Source organism: Coccinella septempunctata, chromosome 5 (assembly GCF_907165205.1).
Source record: "Coccinella septempunctata chromosome 5, icCocSept1.1, whole genome shotgun sequence".
Taxonomy (NCBI): domain Eukaryota; kingdom Metazoa; phylum Arthropoda; class Insecta; order Coleoptera; family Coccinellidae; genus Coccinella; species Coccinella septempunctata.
Genome location: NC_058193.1, coordinates 15,901,925 through 15,928,115, shown reverse-complemented (window position 1 = coordinate 15,928,115; position 26,191 = coordinate 15,901,925). Strand labels below are relative to the sequence as shown.

The window sequence follows — 26,191 nt, the reverse complement described above, 5'->3', positions numbered from 1 at the left end:
ATCTTCTTTATCTGATGGTTCATTATCTAAATCCTTCGAGCAACAAGAGGAGATCTTTTTCTTCTTCCTACGATAGTCCTACCCTTGACATCTGAAAATTATATAATGAACTATATCATTGATTCATATATTTGATAACAAAACACCACAAAAGGAATAAAGTTCTATTTCGAAAAGTTAAAAAAAAAAGTTGTTGCCCGTAAATGCCCACTGACTCCATATGGAATCACACAAGTTGTGGCCATCAGGGGGTTGATTTTATGGAACAAAATTGAAAAATTCAACAGAATATACATAAACTACTATATACACTTACCGTTCACACGGTATGCCCGAATTTTGGGTGATAATAACAGTAAAGAAATTAATAATAATCACTTATGCACGTGGCTTATGGCGAACCGTATTGCCGACTGAACTTAAATAAAATTCCTTCTTATCAAACTTCTGTATCTGACTTAAATTTTAGTAATGTCATCAACTAATGAACGATAGATTCAAATGATACTGAAATGGACACTGTTAACCCAATGATGCCATATGGCATCATTGGGCTGGAAAGGGTTAACAACATTTCATGAGTGCCAACCTTACTCCGTTTTACTTACAAAAACTTGGGAAAATTATTTCATGGCCAACCGACTGCTAACATAAATGTGAATGGAGTATAGGTAACTCAAAATTTCAACATTTGGAGTTATCTAGTTGGAATAGTTCAAAATTTCGCCATCTATTAAGCCGCCCACAGAGTTCGTTCTTTTCCATCCGTTCCAATCGCCGCGATTCGAACCGTCGTTCCAAAAACGCCAAAAACCGATGTGTGTGGTGAAAAACCGTCGTTCCGAATCGTCGGTTTTTCACTACACACATAGGTTTAAATCCTTATGTGAGATTTCTTCGCCGCTCAAGCGATATAAAATATAAGAGTTCACGACGGCGACATCTACAAAATGGAAAAAAATACGATGCCACCACTTGCGGCTCTGACGATTGATTTCGAAGTAAGTTTTCAACTGGTCTAATTTATCAACAAATCCCATGCTTTTATTATAGTCTTGGAGTACGCGAGGGCACTTCACGTCAACAGAGGTTCCATTCTTTTCTTTTCTCTTCACTATTGTATACAGATTAGGGTCATGATAGTTGGAGAGGAGATGCACTGACCTCTTGTCTCTCCATTTGAAAATGGATAAGCCACTTTCACTAGTTTTCCAATCTGTTTCTCCTCTAGTTAACTGTTTATCATCTTTCATTTTCGGGATATTCTTTCTTGTATAATTTATGGTGCCACAAGTCCAAATTGCATTTTCTTTCAGGTAAAGAAGTAGCGGATATGAGCAAAAATAATTGTCTATGTATAATTTATGGTTTTTGTTCTCCAGTCCTTTTGTTAAATCTTTAACGACCCTTTCTCCTAAATTTGTTTCTGCCACGACCTTCCCGGTATAAATTTGAAATCTATAGAGACAACCACTTTGATCCGCCAAACACCACACCTTATATCCCCTTTTTATTGGTTTTTTTGGAAGATACAGTTTTATTGAACTTCTACCTTTGAATCTGATCATAGATTCGTCTATTGCAATATTTTCATGGGGAAGAAGGCATTTTTCGAAATTTACAGAGAGCATATCTAGAAAAGGACGTACTTTGTACAATTTGTCGTAATTTGGCTGGTTCCTTTGTGGAAGGAGAGAATTATCATTTAGGTGCACGTGAGTGAGCAACCATCCAAATCTATTGACCGACAAGAACTGGACTAGAACTCCAATAGTCTCTATAGCTAGGTAAGGGTTTGAGACCCATCAAAATGTTGACTCCAAGAAATATTTTCATTTCAGATACAGTGGTAGGTATGAAATTCTTACCTTCTTGCGTAGCATACAAATTTGTATGGAATACCAAGTATTGCAGTAAGTCGTCAGTAAATATTAGATTGAAAAAAGCATATGGAGTTTTACTATGAATATTGCGGACTATGTCAGTAATTCCGCAGTTATGTTCAAAAGGTGGGGCTGGATTCACGGCCTGTGTAATTCCCCACTTTGGAGAAAGGATATTTGAATCGCTACTTTTTCTATATTCTTGTTTTTGAACTAAATTGATCAGAGGGATATCATCATCAGAGTCCCACAAGTCATCACTGATATCATCTTCGACATCTTGAATCAAATTTTCGATACAAATTGTATTCTGCAAGGGATGTTCTGTCTCGTCAGCTTCGTCCTCGTCAACAATAGATTCTGCACCAGATGGAATATTTTCTATTTCCTCCATAAGCTCAGCATATGTTAGTCCTTTCAATGTGAATGACAAAGATTCCATTGTATCTGGAATAATAGTTCATGACCAACCCTTATATACGTACGGCGCAGTGTCCCTATTATTCATCAATATATTCCCAATACTATTTGTTGGTTTAAAAGATATTTTTATGGTGGATGCTCTTTCTAAAATCTTTTTTATTTTTGATGAAATTGTTCCAACATATGATAGCGGAATGAACTTCTTATTTTCTTGATTATTCTGTGTTATAAAGTGTTCTTGAATGATTTTCTTCTGCATGTCACCCTTCAGAACCTTCTCTACCACATCTTCACTGAAACCATTAATTCTCGCTATTTGTTTTATAATTTTTAGTGCATCATTGAATTTATCATTATTCATAGGAACATTCAATAGTCTCTCCAACAAGCTATGCAAATTAGCCACCTTGTGTGTGTAACTATGTTGTGATTCTGTTGAAATTGAAATGCCTGTTTGAGTTGGTTTTCTATATATTCCAAAAAAATGTTTTCCCTCTTTTAATTTTATTTATAACAGATATGTTACTGGTCACCTGGGTATAGACTCTATAGCCTTTGGTATTGTCACTGTAACCAACAAGAATTTGTTTCTCGGCTTTCTTGTCCCATTTTAACCGCTTCTCCTTCGGTACATGGACCATGACTGTGCTACCAAAAATTCTAATATTACTAAGATTTGGTTTCTCACCTGTCCACATTTCATATGGAGTTTTGTCCAGATCGGCTGTAGGGGACTTATTGCGTAGATATACTGCTGTGTTCACAGCTTCTGCCCAAAAACATTTTTCTAGATTACTTTCAAACAGCAAACATTTGGCCTTTTCTACAATCGTTCGATTCAATCTCTCTGCCATGCCATTTTGTTCGGGACTGTATGGATTTGTCAGCTGGTGTATAATGCCTTCAGTTTTAAGAAAATTTTCAAATTCTTTGCTGCAAAATTCACCTACATTATCAGATCTAAGCGTTTTAATTTTTTGACCTTTGTGGTTCTCAACAAGGCTTTGGAAATTTTTGAAATGTTGAAAAACCTCATCTTTCGTCTTCAGGAAGTAAACAAACACCATTTTACTGAAATCGTCCTGAAAAGTCAAAAAATATTTTGATCCACCAATAGATCTGTTTTCCATGGGACCACACACATCAGAATGAATGACATCTAAGAAATTTCTTGCTCTAGAACGGAAATGGAAATCTGGATTGCTTTCCTTCACAGCACACCATGCAGTTTTGCCTTGTGATTTTTGCAATACCTGGGTAGTTTAATCCTTTCACCATATCATTCTTCATTTTGTTGAGATAATCAGTATTGATGTGGCCAAGTCTTCTATGCCAGAGATCAGCTGATTCTGTTGTACTCAGCAAGCATTTCCCTAAGCCTAAACTAACAATGTTGAGTTTATAGACACCATCGTTCAGATCAGCTGTTGCTACAAGTTCACTTTGTTTATTGTAGATATTACAACAGTTTGATTCAAATGATACTCTTTTTCCATTGTTGATTAATGGACTCACCGATAATAAGTTTGTGGTCAAATCTGGAACGCATAGCACATTCTTTACAGTTATTTCACAACAATCATTTTTCACTGCTGTCTTCAACATCAAATCTGATTTTTTACAATGTGGAACAAGTGACTGTAGAGAAAAGTCTCCAGCATCTTTGAAAATATATTTAATTTACTGATAGGTCTATAATTCGCTACAGAGCGTTCAACACCTACTTCGAAAACCGGAATTAGGGATTATGGTGGCAATCTTCCAGTGACGCGGAAAAGTACCAGTCCTCAGAGATAGGTTAAAAATATGATGCAGAGGCTGACATAAAGCAGGACAGCGGCGGATGAAGTAAGATGGAATTCCGTCAGGACCAGCACCCTTGTTCTGATCTAAAGATCTTATGGACTTTTCAATTTCCATTTGGGTTACCACCGAGATGTAGGAGGGTCGAGTATCAACCACGACGGCTGCAGGATACGAGTTCTGTACCGGTGGCACAAAAACAATCCGAAAGATTTTTGCAAAACTCTCGCAAATGTTCTCACCCCCAACACAAGTCGAACCGTTGTACGACATTGAGGACGGGAATCTAGTACATACATTTATTTTTAGAATTAGTTGATAATTTACGTAGAATTGGATACAACTGACTTGCAGAACTTTTTGAAAGTGGCAGTCCGTCAATATTGATGAAAACATCATTCATCAAGTTTGAGTAACTTTAAAAGAAAATTTTTGAATCCAAAATGGTAATATTTTCCTGGTTCAACATTATGAGTAATTAATTCTCTTGGAGTATGCAAAAAAATTTTAGCATTCATAGGTGGATTGGGAAATTTACATTTCAATAGAGAGATATGGGAGAAGCGTATAACACCGACGTACGCTAAACGTTATGCGGCTATGGAATAACGTCTCGCGCTACCTGGCTCAGATTTAAGTCGTATGGAAGATATTATTATTATTGCATTATAATTTACGTTATTAGCGTAAGCAACGGATGATCGGTAAATGTCAATGTTTGTTGTGGACGTAGGTTTCTAATGCTCTTTTAGTTAATTTTATGCAGTTTTTGTGGATTATGTGCGCTTATATGGATGCATATTCACAGGAATTTTTGTTTGTGGGGTTCGATTAAACTGTATTGAAAAATACCTCTTTACAGTGATGCTTTCATAATTTCAAACATTATGGATCTATAAGTGGCCACTATAGTCACCAAGGAAAAATTGTTATGATTTTGGAATTTGATTTGGAGCTTCATCATATGTTCTGGAGGTTATGTAAGGATAATGAAGAATAATTTGTGTATTGCCTTACTACCATCAAGGCATAAGCCAATGTCCAATCTAGATGTATCTGTATCTACTTTTATGAGTCTTAATAAAAAAGAAGCTCGAATCGAACCCTTTTATTTCCTATTGAAAACAAGTTACATAGTCCATAATCAAAATGAGATTGAAATATGTATTCAGAATTAAACACTAATATGGAAATTTCTATTTTTACTTGACTTTTCCTTCCATATAACCCATTAATTGAAGATATACACTTTTACCTTTGGTAACTGGATTATTTTTCTACTAATATTCTGTAAAAAAAATCCGAGTCAATTCTACTCGATGTCCCTGTTTCAGAACAAAACCTATTTCTATCCAAACAAATGGCAAAACAGAACTGCGAAAGGCAAGAAAACAACGTTAATTGCGATAACGTGCAACGTTATCCACCCGTAACGGTATGCGGTAACGTTAATACCGCCCGTTATTCTGAAAATGGAAATACGCATGCGTTGTAACGTTAATAACGCTTGACGTTATTACCGCATGACGTTACAGGTCCTTCCATATCTCTCCAATATTTGTAATAAATCCGTTATGACTGAATGTGTTATGTTATGTTTCAAGGCCCATTCAGTTGACTATTTTTACCTGGTTATCATTTTCATTCTCAAGAACTGTTTCGGTATGAAAATTTTGAATTGGGTTCTCTGTAAATGAAACATCAGATTCCGGAAGAATGGAATCTTTTGACATATCTGAACTTGAAACACATTGATCAACTATCAGGGATTGTTCTGTGTTTGCAGATAACATTGCACTTGCAGTTCATATTGTAAAATTAGCTGTATTTAGGATAATACGAGAATCATTATCCACAACAGGCTCACTATGTGCTAAAGTAAAGTATTATCATATTCATCATTATCATGTTTTGTTCTTTTATAGTATTTGTTCACTAATTGTTTCTTTTTTTATTTAGCCAACGCCTGCCTTTTACGATCCATGAAAGGTATAACTAAGGAATGAACCAATTGAGACGTCCCTAGGAAATACTGAGTAGGATATCCGAGGGATATCCCAACTTATCCTTGTATCGACAGTACATTTTGGGATATAAAAGGGACGTACCTAGGATATACCATTTGGGATATCCCCAGGAAATACTTGGCAGGATATCCAAGGGATACCCCAATCCTATCCTTGTACTGATGGTACACTTCGGGATATAAAAGGGATGTCCATAGAACGTACCAGTGTTCTACCTGTATTCTTCTTTGGTTTTGTTTTATAACATATTATATTTGTGTATTGTTTTCATCTAGGGTTAGTTTTAGAGCATACAAACCTTTCGGTCGTTTTTCACCTTCAAGCTGATGACCATCTTTGGAAATCACAACTTTTTCTTTGGTAAAAAGTACTTGTCCACCATTTTCAGTTTGTTGTTTCTTTGGTTGAAACAACACTTGCTTGAAGTTTAGGGCAACTGAACGACCAGACTCAGAACGTTCAAGGGAATGTCTCAACTCCACAGTTGCCGAAGAGGTATATTGATCAAACTGAAGATGAATGATGATTTTATTAATTACAGTCTAAGCTTATATACTAAATTGAATAATGACGATAGAAATAACATTGCCATATTTGGTATTACTGCACTGACGGAGTCCCCGGTTGCATCAATTGTTTCTAGCCAGTCAGCAGATTTCGGTAGATCGACGGATCGCTCGGCGTGACCCAGTTTTGTGAATAATTCAGATGGAATTTTCCATATTATTGAACTTGATTATTTTTTAGAATAATGTTCGAATTTCGAACATTACTCCCAAGGCCGAAATGCCTATGATGTTGGAGCTCCAGTGTTGGCAATCTGTTACTTCTATTGTCCTATTTCCTAATTTCCTATTTCTAACTCGTGTGACACTCGATCGAGTGCTTTATTGGGCATGGTCATGAATGGGTGCTGACGTCCGGAGTTGGTCTCTCGTCAGGAATTCTTTATTTTTCGAGGAAGGTCCGACTTTGTTAGTCTTATCGTTTCTTTTTTCTTCTTGCTCGACCGGGAGTATGGAGATTTTGATTATAGGTCTTCTGATCTCTTTCCCATCTTTGCATCGTATCGTAGCCACTCTCACAAATCCGTCGTTTCCTGGGTGACACTGCGTCACTTTTCCCAAGGGCCAATAGTTGGGATTAATGTTGTCCTGTTTGACTAGTACGATATCTCCTATTTTCATGTTTTCTTTTTTATCCGTCCATTTGCTCCTTTGTTGCAATCTGGAGAGATATTCCGATGTCCATTTCTTCCAGAAGTCTTGTTTCATTTTTTGTATAAGCCTCCATCTATCTTGTAGGGTGATATTCTTTTCATTGATCTCTGGTTCAGGGATTGAATGTAGTGATTTTCCTATGAGAAAATGTCCAGGCGTCAGCACATCTAATTCTTGTGGATTTTCGGTGATTGGGATAAGAGGGCGAGAGTTGAGGCATGCTTCTATTTGACATAGGAGTGTACTCATTTCTTCAAAGGTCAGTTTGTGGTCTCCAACAATTCTTCGTAGGTGAAACTTCACTCTTTCTCTCGGTAGATTTCCCATTTTCTGGACACATGGAGTGGAACGATATCGAGTGCATATTACACAACTCCTTATTATGTGTTTGATTTTATTTTTTCCATGTGGTATCCAGTGTTCTTGTCTAACTTGACTGAATGTCAGTTGTGTTCCTCCATGCAGGGTTTCGTAGTGTGCGTTTTGGATAATTATGTCAGTCATATGGCATTTTGTTGGTAGAATTATTGGGTGTCTTTGGTTGAAGCGCAGTGATGAGTTTTGTAGTCTATCTCCAACACGAAGCACTCCCTCTTCGTCTATGTAGGGGTCCAAGTTTTTAAGGTGATCAGTCCTTTTGATAGTTAGATTGTTGCTTAATCTGGTTAATTCTTCTTGAAAATGTTCATTCTGGACCAATTTTATGAGTGTTGTTTTCGCCCATTGAAGTTCGGTCGGTGTGATGAATGGGGGTACTCGCTTTTTTGGTAACTCGGACGCATTCCTGGATCTGCAATTGTCTATGAACCTTTTGCAATAGGCCATCACTCGTTTTGTCTTCTTCCAGGATGAAAATTTTGTTAACAATTCTAGAGGTCCATTGGTCTTGGTGATAAACACCGTTAGTTCTTGAAATTCTTCGTTATTCATTACGATTTCTTTTGGAATCCCTTCAGCTCTCTTGATTTTACTACTTGATGTTTTGAGCCATGCAGGTCCATTCCACCATAATGTGTTTTTCTGGAGTTTACTGGGTAGCGCGCCTCTGGATAGTAAATCAGCTGGATTCTCCTCCGATTTCACGTAGTTCCATTGAACTTGACCTAGTAAGCGATGAACTTCGTTGACTCGGTTGACTATGAAGACGTTTTGCTTACTCGGAGTTCTCTGTAACCAGGCTAACACAACTTTTGAGTCTGACCATGTGTAAATATTTATGTCGGCGATTTTCAGGGCTGTAATTGTTCGTTTCATCAGTTTCGCCAATAATGTTGCGGCACAAAGTTCCAATTGCGGGATAGTTAATTTGTTTTTTACAGGTGCAACTTTTGTTTTGGCTACTAGCAATGTTGTCTGGGTTTTGTCCTTCACGACTGTTTTGGTGTATATTGCTGCTCCATAGGCTCTTTGCGATGCATCACAGAATCCGTGTAGTTCAATGGGCTGCTCTGGATTATACTGGAACCATCGTGGTAGTTGCAGGTTTTCTATTATTGGCAGTTCTTCTTTGAATTTGTCCCACGCTGTTTGGATTTCTGTAGGAATAGCTTCATCCCATTTTTTACCAGTTTTCCATATGTCTCGCATAATTATTTTCGCCTTGATTACAATTGAAGCCATGAGACCTAATGGATCGAATATTGAAGCAATTTCAGATAGCACTTGTCTTTTTGTGTTTGTTCGATTGGAAGTTTGTTTAATAGTGTATTGGAAGTTATCATTTTGTGGTGACCATTTAATTCCCAGAATTTTGGTTATGTCCTCTCTGCTGTTGAAATCTTGAAAGGACGTATCATCATTTAATGTGAGATTGCTTTTTCATTTTCGAATGTTGAATCCTCCCTTGAGAAGTAGCGTTTTAACTTCTTGTCTGATTTTTTGTGCCTCTTCTTTATTGTGGGCGCCGGAGAGAAAATCATCGACGTAGAAATCTTCAAGTATCAGTTCCGCAGCTCTCGGGAATTTGTCGCATTCATCCATGGCTAATTGTGCATGGTCCTTATAGCAAGGTAGGCAGCGGGAGCGGTTCCGTAGGTGACTGTCGTGAGTTGATATTCCTGGATTGGGTAATTTTTGTTGAACCTCCATAAAATAGTGTGGAATGTTTGATCATCTTCATGTAGTTTGACCTGCCTGTACATTTTTTCCACATCTGCAGTCAACGCGATTTCGTATTTTCGCCATCTCAATAATATATCAATCAAGTCTTGTTGAAGCTTGGGACCAGTGTGTAATATATCATTTAAACTGATTCCGGTACTGGTTTTCTGGCTCGCGTCGAATACGACACGCAGTTTTGTTGTTTCTCTGTCCTCTTTTATTACTGCTCGATGCGGAATGTAGTATCTTGTGCTGGTCGTCTGATTTACTGGAGTCATGTGTTTTAGTTCGATATATTCCCACATGAATTCTTTGTACATTGCTTCCAATTTCTCGTCCTTCTCGAACTTCTTCTCTATCTGCAAAAGTCGAGCGATGGCGGTTTTTCTTGATTGTCCTAGCAATTGTTCCTTCTCCTTGAATGGCAGTCGTACAGTATATGTGCCATCCTGATTCCTTGTGTAAGTTTTCTTGAAGAATTCTTGGCAGGGGCTTTCCTGGCTGTTGTTGTCTGTGAGGGTGTCCGCTTCTTCTATTTCCCAGAATTTTGTTATCTGTATTTCCGGTGCAGTGGTGGCGATCATACTGGTTATTTGGAGTTGTGGACCAGCTGATGTGCTACCGGAGAGAATCCATCCTAACTCAGTGTTTTGTGCAAGCAGACCATTTTTAGATTTTTTAACACCATCCTGTACGATTTCCGTGTATAAGTCGATTCTGCCGACTCTTGTTGCAAAATTGGTAGATTCAAGATGTTGTCGGCGTACTTGCTGAAGAGAAGTCTGTTGTTGTTGTACCTCCTCTTCATCAATTCCCAGGCGATGGGGTAGTTTCTTGATGATACTTCTAAATGTTGAATGAGCTTCGCTGCTTCACCCCTGGTTTGGCTCTTCAGGTACTGCATTTTTTCAGCGTCCCCTAGTTCATGGTTTTGGTGTATGGTTTGAAGGAATATATCTCGGAATGTGATCCAGGTCTCGTAGTCACCAGTGAAGATAGGGATGCTGATCCGTGGTAAATTTATGGAAATGTTTTTGTTTTGGAACTGTTTAGTATCAGTCGGAGAAGCAGTGATTATTTCTTCTATGATTTCCTCATATTTGGTTCTAAATTTTTCGAAGACTCCGGTTTTCTTGTATTTGATTACTTCTTCTTCATTGATAGCTAGCATCTGTTCATAGAGTGCTTCTATGTCCCGCCAGATCCTGGTTAGGTTTTCTTCGAGGAAGTTGTATATTTTGGGATGTAGTTGGCACTTCATTTTTTCTTGGGCCCTTTCCATTTCCTTTTTGAATAAATCCAATTTTATTTGAATTTGGAGGATGGAAGGGTGGTGGTAGCTTACTTCTTCTGACATCGGAGTGGACTTCTGCCATGTATTGATATAGTTCTTGATTTCTTGGTAGCATTTGGATATCTGACCATGTAAATCTTGTTTGAAGTAGGAATGCTCTTCATCAAGGGATTTCCGGAGTTCGTTATGATTTTCTTGGAATTTGTTCAGTAGATCTGCGGCCATCATGGATTTTTTCTTGAAGTATTCCTCTGTTTTGCGTGCAGACCCGTCTTTCTTGAGTGAAGATAATATTTTGCTCAGGTCTTGACCAATAGTCATTTGTTCTCCCAATTTTTCTTCCATGTTGGTTGAAGGTTTCATGAAATCACTTTGAAGATTTTTTTTTTTGTTGTTGATTTTCCGGAAGGCTAGTTCACGGGCTCGTAGTTGGCGCTGGAAGGCTTCTTCGCGGATGCGGGTGTTGGCTCTGGAGGGCTTCTGCTGTCGCTGGATTTGTCTCTGGAAGGCTTCCCCACAGGCGTTGATGATTTAATTGAGATTAGGGTCGTAAATCCTTAGCTCTTATTTTTTCCAGTGGACTCGGTGTGTTCCCTGGCTTTTTTGAATTTTTGATCCGGAAGGCTTGTTCACGGGCTCGGATTTGGCGCTGGATGGCTTCTTCACGGATGCTGTTGTTGGCTCTGGAGGGCTTCTGCTGGCGCTGGATTTGGCTCTGGAGGGCTTCCCCACAGGCGTTGATGATTTGATCGAGATTAGGGTCGTAAATCGTTTCTCTCGATCCGGCTCGAAGGACCAAAAAATGTTGTTTCTTTGGTTGAAACAACACTTGCTTGAAGTTTAGGGCAACTGAACGACCAGACTCAGAACGTTCAAGTGAATGTCTTAACTCCACAGTTGCCGAAGAGGTATATTGATCAAACTGAAGATGAATGATGATTTTATTAATTACAGTCTAAGCTTATATACTAAATTGAATAATGACGATAGAAATAACATTGCCATATTTGGTATTACTGCACTGACGGAGTCCCCGGTTGCATCAATTGTTTCTAGCCAGTCAGCAGATTTCGGTAGATCGACGGCTCGCTCGGCGTGACCCAGTTTTGTGAATAATTCAGATGGAATTTTCCATATTATTGAACTTGATTATTTTTTAGAATAATGTTCGAATTTCGAACACAGTTATTGTACCAACTGATATTAGGTTACTATCTAGACATGCAAGAATTGGTTCTTCTTAGCAACTTTCATGTCATCAAATTTGTTCTAGAAACTTGTCAACACTTATGGTTCATTTATTATATGAGATGATGATCCGCTCTCTATGTAAAATTCTAATTCTTTTTTGTCTGGATCATTTCCTTTCTGTGTGGAATATTCAACTTTCGACTCATTTTTGTCTCGTTTTTCGCGTTCTTAATGGTCAAGTCAACCAATAACCACTTTCTTACACATTTAAAATCTTTCAGAACCAAAATTCTCATTACTGCATATTAAACCATTTAAAACAGAAATATTCTGAACCATTCTGCGACTTCCCCAATCTACAGTACGGTATGCACTGATCGTTCTTTGACCTAGTATCATAGGAGTGCATTTCAGATTTCATTTGTTTTTTTTTGGGGCTCGAATTATGATTTAGGGGTTAGCCAAAGAGTTTTTAAAAAACTACTTCAATATTTTATACAGGAATTGGAATTACGAGTTATTCATACAACAATTTGACGTCTCGTGAATCAAGTCAAGACTAACTCATTGATAACTGAATGTAATTTATAATTATCATCCGAAATGAAAACGTAGACAAAAAGATTCCACGAGCAGATGCTCCGTGTAGATGACCGATCAGCATTATGGGGACCTCGACACGTGCCAGGGATATGTAACTCTCGCCTGTGTGCATATTAGAGACTTTCAAATATGAACAAGCCCGGCAATGTCAACAAGCCCTGCTTTCTGAAGGCACCTTCACAACAAGATAATCCAATACTCTGGTCGCCCTTCTGTGTAATCTGAAAATTCTTTGAACCCTTGCACTATTGCCCCACAATAAAATACCATATCTTGAACTTGACTCAAGTTGTGACAAGGGAATGATAAGCCACTTTGATGGTTTTAAAAGATACAAATAACTGTCTTAGAACAAAAATACTACGTTTTGCCAGATCCCCTCGCAAGACCTTAGAACATAGATACAAGGAATGGGAAATAAACATTTGTTGTTCTCCAAAGACTGGCGTGAGATTGTTGCTTAGTGTCGCTAATCAAAATTGAGATTGAGAATCTGACATCATTGTCACATCAATTTTTCCATACGAAAAGGTAGGAGCATTATAAATTTATTTATTTCACGCCACTGCCTTAGTGTCGCTTAGTGACAGAGAAGCATCGAATGTTTGTACTACAACACGTCAATATCCATTCCATATATTTATGTTCCAAGCGCAAGACGAGAATCCATATGTAAACCGAGAAACCTAACGGAGCTCGTCTCTATATTTCTTAGGCTGAAATATTTTTTTTTAGTCTTATCATGGTTCATGCTCAACCCATTAAGCGAGAACCACTACAAAGCTCTCGTAGCAGCTGCGTCGGTCAACACCTCTACTTGAGCAGAATCATTTGATGAGACATAAGTTGTTGAATCATCCGCGAAAAGAATGCATTTAAATTTTTCCAGATACTCGGAAAGATCATTAATATAAATTAAAAAAAGTAAAGGACCCATAATGGATCCTTGCGAAACACCCATTTTTACGTCCCTCTTAATTTCCAGCATTTCACAGAATAGCCTCTTCCTTAAATTAGTTTGAGTGTCCTAAATAGTGACACCCTCAAAAACGAACGAATGCAATTCACTGAAAGCATGTTCAGCCAACGCTGTGTTTTTGTCTTTAATTCGAGTGGGATTGTGTATATTAACACAGTATCTCTTGTTCCGTAATAGTCATAAATATGACTATTTCATTGCTTTACACGTATTTTAAAGTTTGTTAGTGTGCTATATTGGTTTGTCGTCTGTTTGTTGACATCGTGTTTGTTCATAGATTATGTTATTGTAAGGTGGCACCACCGATTTGCGTGCCACTTGTTTCATCTGTCATAAGTCACCCTTCATTCGTTTGGAGCATAAAGTAAGTCAGTATCGGTGTGTTCTGTGGTTTGGAGGTCACTTATCTGTCTTGTCATCGAATGACAGATATTTGCGTTTGTATTCGTTTGTTCCTTCTGGCAAAAACTGGACCCGATTCTAGCGTTTAGTTTTAAAGTTTCAAGTTTTAATTGCACTTGAATTTATCATTTGATTTCTACTACTTTTTGGTACGTTTCGATGGTTAAGTCCAGCCTTTCGGCAGCTGCATACCCCACCACACCCTTTTTTGCAGTCACAAGATACCGATTTTAATAAGGAATCGGGAGCTGGCAGTGTATGTGCTACAATAGACCGCTTGGTGGCAGTAGCCGGTTTGGTTTATCCGTCCAACACACCCAGCAATCAGTATATGGGAGTGAGCCCGTAAGCACTATGCTTCTCAACCCAGTCTTCAGGGTTTTTCTTTATGCCACCCCATTTATGTACTTAGTGTAGATGGATAAAAGGCAAGATTAAATTTACTTTTCAGCGTAGATTTGGCAAAGCGTTGGAAACATGGGCGCCCGCAGAAATTTTTCTCAGTGGGGACAAAATATCATCCACGATTAGTTTAACTGAAACAAAAATTTCTCTGACGGTGTCTATTGAGAAATTTCTAAAAAGATGGAATCGATTAAATGATCGTCAAGACCGAACGGCTGCATCGAGCTCCATAAAATCTTCAGATTTTCCACTAAAGGAGTTGCTCTTTCAGAATATGTATCACATTTCCATTTACGGTTAGATTTATTGAGAGAAAAATTACTCTAACGGTGACTATCGAAAAATTTCCAAAAAAATGGAATAAATTAAATGATCGTCAAGACCGAACAGCTGCATCAAGCTCCATAAAATTGCTCCAAGAATTTTGAATTCTTGGGCAAAATATTGAACAAAGAAAAAAGCATTTCATGTTCTTTTGAGAATCTCGTTTCAAGGGCTGAAATCAGATGATCTAAATATTGTATGAATATAGATTTTTTGAAGTAATAATCAGCTGAAAATGCTTCATAATTAGATATAAGGTTTGTTCGTAGAGTGGTTCACAACGGTTGTGAACTGTACAGAGCAAGTGCAATTCCATTTTAGGGGGACGAAAATCCATTTGCGCTTGCTCTGTACAGTTTACAACCGTTAGGAACAAGCCTATGTACATTTGTCTACCGCAAATTCGTGGTTTTCCAATCTCTATATTCGAGACTCTGAGCAATAGATGATGCTTTGGAAAAAATTTCTGTGAAGCATGAAGGATGCATCATCGGAACGATATTTTCCTCATATATCTATAATAAAATTTATGTGACCTTGAACAATTGATAAAAACACCTTGTACTGTATTTGCTATTGGTTCCAATATATTTGAATATTTACTTGCTACCGTTAAACAAACCACAAAAGTGAAAGAGTTTATTGCAGCACATAACTGAGCAGCTCTTTCTGTTGTTGAAGAATTCATGAAATTTCTTTTTGAATATAGTTTCAAAGTTTTCAGCGAAAACTCGCAAAGATTTATATCTATCTGACCAATGAGTTTCACAAAACAAAGGATAATATTGAAGGTGTTGTGCTGAAAAAAAATAAAGCGATCAGAATCTCAGGGGGCATGAGATTGCTGCCTTTTGTTGTCTTGATGTGTACTACTCCTCACTACGGATTTATATAATTTTGAAGATTGCGGTAAACCAATAACATACCTGCTTTCAATAAACAATGATAAACAAAAGTAGGAACAATTTTTTTGATCAGTGATTTCTTTTGAATTGCATTGATTTCGACTTGTATTTTATTGCATATAATTCATATTTAATATAGATTTGAAGAAAGGTATTTGAAAAATCATCAGAAAAACCACAGTGACACATAACCTAAAATAAAATGAAGGCTGTTCATTTCAAATTGAAGCTTGAATCCCCACCCCTTATCGATACCCGCTGCAATCGCAGCGACACCTATCCTACGTTTCCCATTTTCGGGGACACATTTTTAGTACGTCGATCGTTCTCCTTCTCTCTACTCTCCATAGTGTCGACAATTGGAAATTTAGCAAGAATATGGCGGCTTAGAAGCACAGACTTCAATGCTATGATCTCTAATTCGTAATGTGGATTGGCTCACGTCACGTCACGTGACCAAATCCGCCATATTCTTGCTAAAACGATGAAAAACGAGACCACAATTGTCGCCACTGTCTTGTTAGAGTCACTGTATCCAAAAACAAGCTTTAGCGCCATCTGTTTTTACGGTACAGGTATTAATTTGAAGAAAAAATTAATTGGGAAGAATTGTGTAGTGCACATTTCAAGTTTTCTCCTAGAAATCCAGACAAACATGAACAACTGAAAAATTTTCGAAAGAAAATCAGAGAATGATTCGCATTAGCTGTTGATTGCGAAATTATTTTCAAGGAAAAATGAGAGCTAATACGAATTTTCTACGATTTTCAGTATTCGTATTTTCTAGTATCTTCAAAGTCACTGCATATGGAAGATATCTCTGAGCACTTCTCTGTCTCTTCACTCGATGATATTAAATCGAATCCTTTTTGTTGCCACTATTTCACATAATACTCGAAATGATTATTATTTTTCCAATGATTTTATTGGAGTTTGAAATCATATTATGTTTCCATGGAAACGATCTCGTCATAACGTGATTTTTCGAATCTTTTCTGCAGCTTTGCCGCCAATATTCATTTGGAATTGGGGTTCGCGCAAACGAATTAGAATTAGGCTAACTCAAAATTCAATATTAGCTCAACTAAGCCTGAAAAATTAGGAAAAACGGGCATAGGCCACTCCAACCTTCTAACCTCACAAAAGTTATGGAGGACAAGCAAAAGCGTCATTACAAGGGAAATTCCTCATTTGAAGAATATTTTCGCGATTTTCGTTGTTCCAAGATACAAAAGAGTGGTGTTTTAGTTCTTCAAGAACTCCAAGAATATTTATTTTGCAATCTGTAAAAGATTTACGAAATGTAAGTTGATATTAAACTTTTGAGATGATAAATATCATCATCATATATCAAGATCAACTACCAATTTTCTTTCAGTGAAAACAAAGAATTCCCATTTCATTCAAATTTCGATAACAAATCGAGAAGTGGCCGACGTTAAACCAGAAAAATAAGCAAGATTGAAGGTTTTGATCCACTTGCACCATTCAAGAAACAAATATAAGTTAGAGTCACGATAGAATATGGTGATATTGTGGTTTTTCCAGTTTCTACAAACATCTTTCACACTCAATCAGCAAATGAAAGCATTCAAGAGTTTAGCAACCTACAAATACAATAGCTTGCTCTTTATCTAGGTTACGCTATAAAATATTTAGAACAAAATGTTCGGGGAATGTATTTCACAAAAGGGTCGGCACAGATGAATTGGTGCACATGTAGAAAACGGAATTATGACCAACCTGTGATAAAATGCTGCTATGAGGATTGTGAAATTTTTTGGATCCATATGAAATTTGTCGGGTAGACCATCGTTCCTGGCCTTTCGCTCTGCAGCGTTTGTACAGGTGGTATAGAGATGGAATGAATATTTTTCCAAAATATAAATACACAATATTATGTAATTTAATTGTATTAAATACTCTTGAAAAGATGCATTGTTTTATTGAAAAGGTGTATTCACTATACATTCAAAGCAGGAACAGTACAAAAATATAATCCGTGCAAAATACAACTCGTAAGAAAATAAACAGCATAAATATAATGAGTAACACCCCTTTTTGTTCTCCACGTACTGGTCTATAAATGATTCAACGGCATAACTATACTGCATTCACATTTATTTTAGCAGTCGGTTGGCCATGAAATAATTTTCTCAAGTTTTTGTGACTAGAACGGAGTAAGGTTGGCACTCATGAAATGTCGTTAATGTCATAACGCGGTTGCCACAACTAATATCAATTTTTATTACGAAAATTCCGAAAGTGATTGAAAAAAGAGGCAGGGTTTCAGGAAGTGCTATTTAGAATTCAGGTCCGCTCATTCAAATAGTTATACTCTGATATTCTTGAATCCACAATACGTCAGACGGTAGCGAACATATTCAATGTAAGATAATTTATATAATGTTTCATCTGAATCTAAACGACTTATAATCAGCTGAATATTTCCCCAATCAGAAATATTGTGAATGAAGAGGATTACGAAGAATTTCCTTCTATTGGGAGACCCAAAAAAGTGGTGGCATTTGAGAATTTTATGTTTGAGTGATTCAATGCGAAAAGTTTACTACACGATTTTCGATTAATGTCATCGTAGAATAAGTTCCCGGAAATTGATTTTTCTATTTTTCATTTGACTTGTCCTAAACATTGTAAATGTCTAAAGGTACCAACAAAAACCTAATTATTATTATCAAATTATTAAGATACACACATACGCTCTAATTGTCCTGTTAATTGTTTATTCATGTGAAATTTTTGTTCAAATCTTGTGTTTTCTATGCAAATAACTGGATTTGGTATGCTTTCAATCAGTTTGTATAAACTTCAATTATGTTCGTCACATATTTTCCGAAGAGATTCGACATTGCGATAAAATACGTAATAACAGAAACTTTTACGTAGAACGGGCAACATAGCGTTGATTTAAAACCCAAAAATGTTTTTCGTACTATACAGAGTGAAATGTGTCAAATTTCCATGGCCAACCGACTGCTAAAATAAAAGTGAATGAAGTATAACTACAAACTACATAGACGCTTGGAGAGCGGAACATAGACTGACTTTTAAGTCATAATTATGTTACAGAGGGTGACAGATAAGTAACAGAGTTGCCAGCACAGGTAATCGCCAAATAAAATATTCCCACATCCTTCCTATTTGGTGATTTCCTTCAGTCCCTGTTGACTACAGCTACAAAACATTTTCGGCTAAAATCGTCCAAAAAAAGGGAGAATATAACGGGATTCAGCCATAGAATCCACTTCCATAGGACCAATTAAATGTACTAATTCCAAAATATTATTTGAGATAGATGTACTTAACTCAAATGGTGTACGGTGGCTTTTTCCAACAACACATACTTCACAGTTATTGCGTTGTCTAGGTGATGAAAATTGAATCCCACGAATAAGTCCGTTTTTCAACTCAGATAGGCTGTTGAAATCTAGGTGTGCCTTTCTACTGTGCCAGAGATTTTGTTCACATTGGGTTGAAAATACAGAGTCGTTTTTACGAGATACATCTAGCCTGAATAGACTGTTCATATGACTGGCTGTAGCAACAGGAGTCCCATTCTTATCGATGATTTTTCTACAATCATTTGTAAATACCTACCACTGTATTGCCTTTACGGACGATTTGACTCACATACGGTAAATTTACTTTCAAATCTGGAACATAATGAACGTTGAACTTCAATATCAGACTTATGACCATCCATGGCAATCGAAAGTTCAACTGAGCCTACAGTCGTACTCATCTTTCCATCGTTAGCAGTAGAAATAATCGGCGACGATTTCTGAATATTGTTCATCACTTTACAATGGACAATGGACATTGACGTGCTATGAATGTATTCGTTGTGGGACAAGCATTCAATGCTTCTCTGTCTAGCGCGACACTAAGGCAGAGGCGTAAAATAAATAAATTTATTTACCTCCTACCTTTTTGTACGGAAAATGGACGTGACAATGATGTCAGATTCAACTATCTCAATTGTGATTGGCGACACTAAGCATCTCACTCCGGTCTTTGGACATTCCTTATATCTATGTTGCAAGCTATTCCCATAATCATGGGTCCATATTTGATCGGTAAACCAGCTAGGTAGGAGAATTATTCCAATCCGCTCATCACTCACGACGAGACCGATTCCGTTCAATTTATGCGTAGTTGTGACGATGGTGTTCACGTAATTTTCGACTGAACCACTTTTTTCAAGGGTTGTTGGAGGCCATAACATGGTAATGGCGATATGGCGAAAGATTGAATAAAATTCAGACGCAGCATTGTGTTGCATATGAAAGCAAAATATACACCGGAAGCACTAGGGGATACAGCAATGAAAAAATGAAATAAATATTTTGTTAATAATAAAAGCAATAGTTTCAAAACTTTAAATAATGGACTTCCACAAGGATCGGTATTATCTTGCCTTCTTTTCAATTTATATTCATGTGATATCCCCGATACGTCTTCCGAAAAATTTATTTACGCCGATGATATTGCTCTTTTCGCCATTCTGATTTCGAAGTAATAGAAAATACTTTTAACCTAAGACTTATAAATCCTGAAAAATTATTTCCTTAAATGGCGGTTATGTCCTAATCCAAATAAAACAGAAGTTTCCTGTTTCCATTTAATAAATAATCAGCAAAAATATAGAAAATTGAAAGTAACTTTTAATAATATATATAATATATATAATATATATATATATATATATATATATATATATATATATATATATATATATATATATCTATTCTATTTTACAGTCGTACTTTTAGTATATAGGTATTGGTTAAGGAGTAAAGAGAATAATTAAATTCCTGTATATCAGTCGAGTACCCTTAACCAATACCTATATATATATATATAGGTATTGGAACGAGGAACAGATTTTTAGGATCTGTCTCTTGTTGCCATTTCTTTACACCCGCTTCATTGTTTTTTAGATTGTAAAAGTTTGTAACAATCTTTTTTCAAAAGAATATATATATATATATATATATATATTCTTTTGAAAAAGATTGTTACAAACTATATATATATATGTTACGGCTAAAGATAGGTGTGAGCATAAACTTAAGATTAGCCGGCTAAACTTAGGTTTATATTCGGGGATCGGCTAAAGTTCGATAAAATATTCATCTGCGTCAGGGTATTTCATCTTTAGCCGGCTAATGTGCACATTACCCAAAACGGAACGGCTAAAAATGTATTCGATGGACACGCGGACAGGTGATGTATCATGAATGGTCGGATGGGAGAGAACGAACGCACACGGCCACTTTTGTGTTTAAATTTTTAGAATTGAAATATGCAAAAAAGCATCGAATGTATTGGGATTGTATATATAACGCCCATGGGTTTTCCATTTAACATTTAACCAGTTATTTTCATCTGTTTAGGAGATTAATGCTCTTCAAATCAAGCCCAATTTGTGAAAAACCATAATATGACCTCACAAGGAAATGAGATATTAGACATAGTAAATTCTTCCTGTTAACAAAAGTATATTTTCCCTACCATTCAATAATTGGGGTTATGGAAAAATTACGAAATAGGAACTATATTTCTAAAGTTGCAATTTCTTTCGAACCAATTCTTTCGCAAAAAAGAACAAAAAAAAAACTATGAACATGAACATTGTTGAAAACACTTTCTGAACATACCGGTTCCAAAATACGCCACCCTTGATGAATCATCCCGGTGGATACAAGTGCATTCATCGTAAAGCTTATCAGCCAAATAGTCCGGTTAACTACAAACAAGATTGGGTACTTCTACTTATATTTTTCTAGAATTTGACCTTTGGTATTTTGATGAAGAAGTTCGCGGCAACATTCTCGTTTTCATTTTCTCCTTTTGCTCATTCAATTCCCCTCAAATTATGAATAATAACAAGATGTAAAATAATCATTAACACTACAGTTTTCCCTCATACTGAAAATAGCAATTCTCGAATTTTGCAATCAATCGTTTAGATTTTCAGATTCGTCAATAAGAATTCGTTGAAACACAGTTGAAACAAATATATGTTCATTCTCCCATTTCTCAACTGCTTAACAGAATACTTTTCTGCTATTAAAATATGTGAAATTCATACAAAAATTGCATTGCATTAATAGTTTGATTATGCTCGTATTACTTTTTCTTTACATTCTTGTATAATTGCCGAAAATTTGCGCCCATCAAGACTTGTACATTTTAATCCGATGGGATGTGGTTACACTTAAGTTTAGCCGGCTAAAGATAGAAGAAACTAACATTAGCCAATACCCGAAGCTAAACCTAAGTTTAGCCGGCTAATCTTAAGTTTATGTTCACACCTATCTTTAGCCGTAACATATATATATATATATAAACCCGTAGTTATAATATATATATATATATATATATATATATATATATATATATATATATATATATATATAGTTTGTAACAATCTTTAACTTTTTAACATGGTAATGGCGATATGGCGAAAGATTGAATAAAATTCAGACGCAGCATTGTGTTGCATATGAAAGCAAAATATACACCGGAAGCACTTGGGGATACAGCAATGAAAAAATGAAATAAATATTTTGTTAATAATAAAAGCAATAGTTTCAAAACTTTAAATAATGGACTTCCACAAGGATCGGTATTATCTTGCCTTCTTTTCAATTTATATTCATGTGATATCCCCGATACGTCTTCCGAAAAATTTATTTACGCCGATGATATTGCTCTTTTCGCCATTCTGATTTCGAAGTAATAGAAAATACTTTTATCCTAAGACTTATAAATCCTGAAAAATTATTTCCTTAAATGGCGGTTATGTCCTAATCCAAATAAAACAGAAGTTTCCTGTTTCCATTTAATAAATAATCAGCAAAAATATAGAAAATTGAAAGTAACTTTTAATAATATATATAATATATATAATATATATATATATATATATATATATATATATATATATATATATATATATATATATATATATATATATATATATATATATATATATATATATATATCTATTCTATTTTACAGTCGTACTTTTAGTATATAGGTATTGGTTAAGGAGTAAAGAGAATAATTAAATTCCTGTATATCAGTCGAGTACCCTTAACCAATACCTATATATATATATATATATAGGTATTGGAACGAGGAACAGATTTTTAGGATCTGTCTCTTGTTGCCATTTCTTTACACCCGCTTCATTGTTTTTTAGATTGTAAAAGTTTGTAACAATCTTTTTCAAAAGAATATATATATATATATATATATATATATATATATTCTTTTGAAAAAGATTGTTACAAACTATATATATATATGTTACGGCTAAAGATAGGTGTGAGCATAAACTTAAGATTAGCCGGCTAAACTTAGGTTTATATTCGGGGATCGGCTAAAGTTCGATAAAATATTCATCTGCGTCAGGGTATTTCATCTTTAGCCGGCTAATGTGCACATTACCCAAAACGGAACGGCTAAAAATGTATTCGATGGACACGCGGACAGGTGATGTATCATGAATGGTCGGATGGGAGAGAACGAACGCACACGGCCACTTTTGTGTTTAAATTTTTAGAATTGAAATATGCAAAAAAGCATCGAATGTATTGGGATTGTATATATAACGCCCATGGGTTTTCCATTTAACATTTAACCAGTTATTTTCATCTGTTTAGGAGATTAATGCTCTTCAAATCAAGCCCAATTTGTGAAAAACCATAATATGACCTCACAAGGAAATGAGATATTAGACATAGTAAATTCTTCCTGTTAACAAAAGTATATTTTCCCTACCATTCAATAATTGGGGTTATGGAAAAATTACGAAATAGGAACTATATTTCTAAAGTTGCAATTTCTTTCGAACCAATTCTTTCGCAAAAAAGAACAAAAAAAAAACTATGAACATGAACATTGTTGAAAACACTTTCTGAACATACCGGTTCCAAAATACGCCACCCTTGATGAATCATCCCGGTGGATACAAGTGCATTCATCGTAAAGCTTATCAGCCAAATAGTCCGGTTAACTACAAACAAGATTGGGTACTTCTACTTATATTTTTCTAGAATTTGACCTTTGGTATTTTGATGAAGAAGTTCGCGGCAACATTCTCGTTTTCATTTTCTCCTTTTGCTCATTCAATTCCCCTCAAATTATGAATAATAACAAGATGTAAAATAATCATTAACACTACAGTTTTCCCTCATACTGAAAATAGCAATTCTCGAATTTTGCAATCAATCGTTTAGATTTTCAGATTCGTCAATAAGAATTCGTTGAAACACAGTTGAAACAAATATATGTTCATTCTCCCATTTCTCAACTGCTTAACAGAATACTTTTCTGCTATTAAAATATGTGAAATTCATACAAAAATTGCATTGCATTAATAGTTTGATTATGCTCGTATTACTTTTTCTTTACATTCTTGTATAATTGCCGAAAATTTGCGCCCATCAAGACTTGTACATTTTAATCCGATGGGATGTGGTTACACTTAAGTTTAGCCGGCTAAAGATAGAAGAAACTAACATTAGCCAATACCCGAAGCTAAACCTAAGTTTAGCCGGCTAATCTTAAGTTTATGTTCACACCTATCTTTAGCCGTAACATATATATATATATAAACCCGTAGTTATAATATATATATATATATATATATTTACATCTCCGAACATTATGGCTTCAGACCATAGACCAACCATTATGGCGTCACCTAGAAAGAGACGACCTATGTCGGTTTTGATTCGTGTATATTCAACCAAAACGACCAATTATACTCCCTGTCTACGAAGAATAGCGTACGATGAAAAATGAATATACGAATTTTCAACATCTGGCGTATGTTATGGCTTCAGTATAAGTTCATAACATTGTGGCGTCAAATATACGCTTCTTGTACAAGAAGATAACATTACGGACTCATGTAAATTGCGTTTAATTCCCTCACAGCGTTGCCAGAGAGATTGCTATTTCGACAATTATGAGGTAGATTTTATAGCTTCGTTTCCAGTTCGAATTGAATATTCACGTGTCTAGTTGAGTTCGTTATCCATCTGGTCACGATCGCGATCTTATCCATTATAAAAATGGACCAGAAAGAATCCTCTAGTACTTCAGTATAAAAATCTATGGTTACTGGAATATAGAATCAAATTTTTGAACTTTTTCTACTTTGTTATCCAAAATAATTAATTTTGTGAAAACTACTCGACCTGAAATATTCAACTGATATTTTTTCGAGAGCCGGTGCTGATCATTTTATGAAAAAATTATCTACTTAAAATACCTTTAAGGTTTCCATAATACAACTATTCTGGAGTGTAAATGGAAAAAGCTGCTAGATAAATGATTTCGATAAAAAGCAAACAAAATCTGAGTTTAAATTCAGTTCTGAATTAGTAGGAATATTTTCGGTATGAGATAAGCATATTTCTGCTGATTTATTTTCTGAAGAGTCCATTTTCACAGTTTTCGTGTCGTATGTATGAATGTACCGGATATGAAAAACACTGTATGTAAAAACTCGAAAGTGTCTTTTTATGAAGATTCAATATTAAAGAGATTTCTTTGTGGATATTCATGATTTGTCCACATCCAAAATTCGTTCTGATTTTTTCAAAGCCATAAGTTTTTGAAATATGAAGTCTGCTTTTTCTTTGTGTCGATATACTAACGGCCGTTTTGAATAAACGTACATCCATTGTTTCAGCTACTGAAGATAGACAATACATCTGATTTCGTTACTATGATCTATCTGTAGATATTTTTTAGAATGGTTACCAATGGTTACTAATCGTCAGTAAGTGAAACGATGGATAAATAGTTTTATCGAAAACGGCCGTTAGTTTCCTACAACTAGTATACGATAGTTCAATCAGAGGAAAGACCCATCTCATGGAATTTGACTGTTTCGTCTGGAAGATTTAGTGAAAAATACCTTTACTTAGCACGCTCAGAGAAAATACTGACAAAATTTTATACAATTTTGTTTTTCAATTATAGATTTTGATATATCGCAACAGCTATCTCGTTTCGATAGTGAGTGAGTTCTATCTTTGGTTCCTTGTTTTTCAGTATTATGAGTTGAATATTGAAATGTATTATTTTGAATACTATTTATTTAATTTTGAACCACTGGTGCCGATATCGCTGCTGTTTGTTGTTTATTTTCATATGCTTTCGATACAGTTCTCTCTAAAAATTTCACACTTTCTTTATTCAAGATCGCTTATGCATAACTTAAATTTCGATCTCTTGATGAACCCACATTTTTGTTTATGAAGATTTAGTGGCTAGTAGGTACTGCTGATGACAGTTTTTTTCCAATTTCTACTCTATTCAACTGTCTACCAAGTGAGATGTCTGAAATACTCGAATTGTATATGGAATTGAATCGAAACAATTATAACCTCTCATTGTCAACCAAATCACATTAGGTTATTTCATTGAGAATTCAATATACCGAAACGTATCTGATCAATTTTTTCATTGTATGGCAATATAATATACCTATGCAAGCTTCAACCCATGAACCCAGAAATTCATGCACCGTGTGAATATTTTTATCTACACAAGAAAATTTACTATTTTTCAATTTTGCGTGCCATG

General features: G+C 35.7%; 2 protein-coding genes across 2 annotated transcripts; both read right to left on the bottom strand.

The window, feature by feature from the left end:
• Positions 1 to 7,523: 7,523 nt before the first annotated feature.
• LOC123314050 lies at positions 7,524 to 8,943 on the bottom strand. The gene is made up of 2 exons (XM_044899162.1): positions 7,726 to 8,943; positions 7,524 to 7,580 (listed from the first exon to the last, which is right to left on the bottom strand). The coding sequence occupies exons 1-2, from the start codon at positions 8,941 to 8,943 to the stop codon at positions 7,524 to 7,526; spliced, it is 1,275 nt and encodes a 424-aa protein (XP_044755097.1).
• A 395-nt stretch (positions 8,944 to 9,338) lies between these two features.
• LOC123314049 lies at positions 9,339 to 10,040 on the bottom strand. Its single transcript, XM_044899161.1, has one exon. It carries the CDS (start codon positions 10,038 to 10,040, stop codon positions 9,339 to 9,341), a length of 702 nt encoding a protein of 233 aa, XP_044755096.1.
• Positions 10,041 to 26,191: the final 16,151 nt, after the last annotated feature.

Excerpts from the sequence above, each read along its gene's own strand:
- LOC123314049 (XM_044899161.1), bottom strand. The coding sequence starts at position 10,040 with ATGATCGCCACCACTGCACCGGAAATACAGATAACAAAATTCTGGGAA.
- LOC123314050 (XM_044899162.1), bottom strand. The coding sequence starts at position 8,943 with ATGCGAGACATATGGAAAACTGGTAAAAAATGGGATGAAGCTATTCCT. Across the intron at positions 7,581-7,725 it reads AACACATAATAAGGAGTTGT|AAGCATGCCTCAACTCTCGC; the intron begins GTAATATGCACT and ends TATGTCAAATAG.